The sequence below is a fragment of the Cervus canadensis genome, chromosome 4 (assembly GCF_019320065.1).
Source record: "Cervus canadensis isolate Bull #8, Minnesota chromosome 4, ASM1932006v1, whole genome shotgun sequence".
NCBI lineage: Eukaryota > Metazoa > Chordata > Mammalia > Artiodactyla > Cervidae > Cervus > Cervus canadensis.
Window position 1 is genome coordinate 92,999,326 of NC_057389.1, and position 5,984 is coordinate 93,005,309.

At 38.4% G+C, this 5,984-nt stretch overlaps 1 protein-coding gene across 1 annotated transcript; it reads right to left on the bottom strand.

Moving 5' to 3' along the window:
• Positions 1 to 4,362: 4,362 nt before the first annotated feature.
• LOC122440930 (olfactory receptor 18-like) lies at positions 4,363 to 5,324 on the bottom strand. Its single transcript, XM_043467589.1, has one exon. The coding sequence runs from the start codon at positions 5,197 to 5,199 to the stop codon at positions 4,363 to 4,365; it is 837 nt and encodes a 278-aa protein (XP_043323524.1). The 5' UTR covers positions 5,200 to 5,324.
• Between the last annotated feature and the right edge of the window lie 660 nt (positions 5,325 to 5,984).

Consider the following 5,984-nt stretch of genomic DNA (forward strand, 5'->3'; position numbering starts at 1 on the left):
TTCAGCTCAATACCAGAAAAACAACCCAATCAAAAAGTGGGCAGAAGACCTAAACAGACATTTCTCCAAAGAAGATATATAGATTGCTAATAAACACATGAAAAGATGTTCAATATTGCTCATTATTAGAGAAAGGCAAATCAATATTACAATGAGGTATCACCTCACACCAGTCAGAATGGCCATCATCAAAAAAATCTACAAACAATAAATACTGGAGAGAGTGTGGAGAAAAGGGAACCCTCTTGCACTGTTGATGGGAATGCAAATTGATACAGTCACTATAGAGAACAGTATGGAGATTTCTTAAAAAATTAGGAATAAAACTACCATATGACACAACAATCCCACTACTGGGCGTATACCCTGAGGAAACCAAAATTGAAAAAGACCCATGTACCCCAATGTTCATCTCAGCACTATTTGCAATAGTTAGGACATGGAAGTAACCTAGATGTCCATTTACAGATGAATGGATAAAGAAGTTCTGGTACATATATACAATAGAATATTACTCAGCCTTAAAAGGGAATACATTTGAGTCAGTGCTAGCTAATGAGATGGATGAACCTAAAGCCTATTATACAGAGTGAAGTAAGTCAAAAATAGAAAAACAAATATTGTATATTAACGCATATATATGGAATCTAGAAATATGGTACTGATGAACCCATCTGCAGGGCAGCAGTGGAGACACAGATAAAGAGAACAGACATATGGACAAGGGGGGAAGGAGAAGGGTGGATGAACTGAGACAGCAGCATTAAAACATCTACACTACCTTATGTAAAATTAGATAGACAGTGGAAATTTGCTGTATTATTCATGGAGCTCAAATCTGGTGCTCTGTGACAACCTAGAGAGGTGGGATGGGATAAGAGGTGGGAGGGAGGTTCAAGAGAGAGGGGACGTACATATACCTATGACTGATTTATGTTAATATATGTCACAAACCAGCAAAATATTGTAAAGCAATTATCCTCCAATTAAAAATAAATACATTTAAAGAACAATCAAAAACAATGTTTTGTGCCAAGAAAAAAAAATGAAACATACTTCTGAAGAAAAAAGAATTTAAAGAAATACCCACATGGATTGGGTAGAAAGGTGGGAGAAGTGTTCAAGTTGGGATCTGTGTCTTTAGGATGTGACACAGAAGAGAAGGAGGGTGATATAACACAGGCTGGGGTATCCTTCCTGGGAAGTGAGGGGTTTGAACCACATGTTGGGCACCCAAGCCTGGGGTCTGACATTGAGAAGTGAAATCTTCACCTCACACCTGTTAGAGTGGCTATTATAAAAAAGACAAAAGTTAACAAATGCTGGCAAATATATCAGAAAAAGGAATCCTCATGCACTGTTGACGGGAATGTGCAGCCACTACCAACAACAGAGTGGAGTTCCTCAAAAGTCTTAAATAGAACTATCGCATGATACAGCGACCCTACACCTACCTGCGTGTATGTCCAAAGAGCAAAAAATGGAAACAACCTAGTGTCCATGGATGAATTAAGAATAAAGAAAATGTGATAGATATTCAGCACATACAATGGAATATTATTCAGCCACTAGAAAGCAGAAAACTCTGCTATTCATTACAATATGGATGAAATTTAGGGGCATTATGCTAAAAGAAATAAGTCAGACAAGGGAAGACATGGAATGTATGGTTTCCCTTATCTGTGGAATCTGAATTACTGAACTCATAGAAACAGAGTTTATTTACTCCCATTTGACCAATTGTGAATGTTGTGGTAAAACATTTCATGAATCTTGTAGTACATCTAGATTAGTATTCCGGTGTGTACTTTCAATTATAATATTTTCAGACTTAAATTTCCCATAATTATTTGATGTGAGGATTTAATATGATTTAATGAGAAAATAAGAGGTAATAAATTTAACAGGACATAAAGTGGAAATTAAACTACACAAACACATACACATATACACTCAAAGTGGGATTACTCTGATTTTTTCCAAGATTCTTTCACTATCACTTAGTTGTTGTTCAGTTGCTAAGTCATGTCCGACTCTTTGTGACCCCATGAACTGCAGAAAACCAGGCTTCCCTGTTCTTCACTATCTCCCGGAGGTCACTCAAACTCATGTCGTCTGCATAAGTGGATATACCGATATACTATTTTAGTAATTTTTAATGAGTGCTATCTCTTCCCAAAATCTAATAGGAATTTATCCTTTGTCAAGTGTATCTTTTCTTTAATATCAAAGTTATTCATCAATGGAGCTTGTGGTGATCTTCTTAAGTGTAAAAGGCAAAGTAAATTAAACTAGTTTTGCACAATATTACTTTCAGATGGCCAGTACTACCACTACAAAACAATGTGTGACATATCTATGAAGTGATAGATAGTCATCTTGTAGAACTCAACAGGAACCCTAAGACTCAAGTTATTGTGGCAGAAAGCCATGGTATTCAAATGAAGTTCTAACCAGGGTGTTTCTAGTATTAATAAAAGGAAAAAAACTCCCTTTGCTGACAACTGGGCTATTTGCACTCTTAAGTAATGTGAAAAAAGATGAACTTATTGTGAAGACTTGGGTAACTCAATGTACCTTGGGCATCATTGGAGTCACACAGCAATTGAAATATGACATCACCAACGTATTTTCCAGGTGTATACCCCAAACTAAGACACATTTTTGACAACCTTTCTTCCCTGTGCACATTTTGCATCTTCAATTGCAGATGCCTCAAAATACACTTTTTTAAAACAATCAATACTGATTTTTAAAAAATATTTTGCTGTGTCACCTTTTAGTCAGGTCTTAGTTGTGGCACTTGGGTTCTCTAGTTGTGGCACATGGGCTTACTTGCCCTGTGGCATGTGGGAATCTCAGATCCCTGACTAGGGATTGAACCTGTGTCTCCTGTATTGGAAGGCGGGTTCCCAACCACAGGACCACCTGGGAAGACCCCAAAATATACTTTTGTACTCATGCTACAATATCAGTTGGGGTTCAGTCAAGAAAAGAAAAGCCAATTAGTCATTTTAATAAAGAGAATTTAATACAGAAAGTCGGCTAAAGACATATTGAAATACTGAAAAATTAAAAACAGTAAAGCAGTAACGTAGCTATCATAAGTGAAGGAAGACTTGATTTGAGGGGCATAAAGGGAACACTTTAGCTTTCAGGGCAAAGAGAATTTTACTGACCACTGTTGAATATATGCAAGATGGACAAAGATGAAAAATAGTGATTTCAAGAACCCCACCCCAAAGCAAAGCCTAGCTGTGTGATGTAGAGAAGCTAAGTGAAGAAAACAATCAGAAATAACATGGTAAACACATTGCCTATTACTACATCAGGGTCTTCATAGCTTCCCCTCTGAGCTCTGTTCTCTTCTGGATGTTCAGCATTTGTTCATGAGCAGTTAGGACCCAAGGTATACAGGTCACCTTTGAATGAAAGATCTGATTTGCGTTGGTAGTTTTCAACCGTGGCCATATACCGGAACCACTTGAGTGCTTTTAAAATTCCTTATGCTCAGACCACACCTGAGTCTAATTAAATCAGAATATCTGATGGTGGTTAGACCCAGTGAACACTATTTTAAAGTTCCCAGATGATATCAGTAAAACCCAAGGCTGAGAAGCAGTGACACAAATACTCACATATAACCTAGGTAAACAGATTTGAAAAGTAGAATTTAGTGTGGAAAATGCACAAGAGCTGTGAAAAACTTATACATTTTCAATATATTAAAAGGGAATTATTCATCTTTCAAGGATGCTTGGGCCACCAAAGATAATCTATATAATCTTCGTAGATGTAGTAAGATTCAGTCAAGGCAGTAATGGACTCACAGACAGAAAGAACAGACTTGTGGACACAGTAGGGGAAGGAGAGGGTGGGGTGAATTGAGAGTAGCATGGAAATATATGCATGACCATAGGGAAAAGAGATACCAAGTGGGAATTTGTTATGTGACACAGGGAGTTCAGCCCAGTGCTCTGTGACAACCTAGAGGGGTGGGATGGGCTAGGAGATGGGAGTGGGGTTCAGGGGGAGGGGACATATGTATACCTATGCCTGATTCATGTTGATGTATGCCAGAGGCCAACACAATATTGTAAAGCAATTACCTCCCAATTTAAAAAAAAAAAAAAGAAAAAAAATTCAGTCAAGGAATGATTTTGATGCACAAGAATCCTAGAAATCTCACCCATCACATTAAAGACATAAAAGAAAAGTAATATTTAAATATGAGGTTAAGCAAAAGGAGAAGTAAAGCCATGAGAGCTACAAAAAGTGATGTATGAGAGAGGTAGACTTTTCAGGTCTAAATTTAATTTTGCTACATTTTGCAACTTACCCTCCAAATGGATAACACAGGTACTAAGTGTAGAACATTTTGCTGAGAAACCTCCGCATGGCCCTTTTGATGTCCTTGTTCCTGAGACTGTATATGAAGGGGTTCAGCATGGGAGTGAGCACAGTGTACATCACTGAGGCCACTGCAAACTTCCTAGAAGGTTGTGAGATGGCTGAACTGAGATACACATCAATGCCTGTTATGTAAAATAAACAAACAACTGCCATGTGAGAACCACAGGTGGAGAAGGCTTTATTCATGCCACCTGATGAGGGGACTCTCAGAACAGAGGAGAGAATTTTACAGTAAGAGAAAAAGATCCCCGAGACAGGAAGAAAACCAAAGACGGCACCAGCAGTATACATGATTACGTTATTGGTCAAAGTGTCACAACAGGCAAGCTTGAGGAGTTGAGAAGGGTGACAGAAGATATTAGAAATTTCTACATCTTTGAAGCAGGTGAGTTGTAATGCAATCCAGTTGTGCAGCTGTGACTCCAAAAGACTAACAAAAAAAGACACCAAAACTAAGAGGCAACAGAGGCGTGGGCTCATGATGGCCATGTAGTGCAGTGGATGACAGATGGCCACAAGCCGGTCATAAGCCATTGCAGTGAGAAGAGTACCATCCATACATCCAAAAAGGAGAAAAATAGACATCTGTGTCAGGCAGCCTTCATAGGAGATGACTCTGCTGTGAGTTTGGATGTTCACAATCATCTTGGGGACTGTGGTGGAGACCAAACCAATGTCAGCCAAGGACAGGTTGGAGAGGAAGAAGTACATGGGGGTGTGGAGGTGGGGGTCAGAGGTGACAGCCAGGATGATGAACAGGTTCCCTAAAATGTTGACCAGGTACATAGACAGGAAGAGGATAAAGAGAAAAGGCTGTAGTTTTGGATCATCTGAGAGGCCCAGGAGGAAGAATTCTGAGACACTGGTTAGATTTCCAGTTCTGTGTAGATTAGACACCTTTGGAAAAAATAAAAGAGGGCTGAAAAAATAGGAATTAAGTAACGGGTGTTGAACACTGTGTCTATATTTTGGATTCAAGCAATTCATTTCTAAGATCATACACCCCAGTTCCTTCAGCAATATTTCTCATTATGACAGTTTCTATCTGCTTAGAACTGTTTCCTCATTGGCTTCTGTGTTATTCACCTATGTCTATAAAGTCTTGCTTTATAAAACTTCACTGAAAGATCAAAGGGAACAAGCACATTAGAGGTAATGCAGGCACATCCATGGTCTCAGTTAAATATAGCTTAATTTTTTTTTCACATAATACAGAATGAGAATCTTCCCCCTTTAAGGAAAAATAAAATTTCAATTTAAAGAGACTTAGATATAGTTATATTTTTTTCAAATGCAATTCTATAGAATATTTACAAATCTCTATGGAGAAGGCAATGGCAACCCACTCCAGTATTTTCACCTAGAGGATCCTGTGGACAGAGGAGCCTGGTGGGCTGCTGTCCATGGGGTTGCACAGAGTCGCACATGACTGAAGTGACTTAGCATGCATGCTATGAAACACAGGACTATGTCATCTAGATTCTAAATTAAAGCTGAAGTTCATACTCAGAAAATATTTTATATGCTATTCAAAGTTTTCTCATTCTTTGGTTTCTCTGTCTTCCCTCTTT

Bases quoted from the DNA above. Each gene is read 5' to 3' on its own strand.
- LOC122440930 (XM_043467589.1), bottom strand. From the start codon at position 5,199: ATGTACCTGGTCAACATTTTAGGGAACCTGTTCATCATCCTGGCTGTC.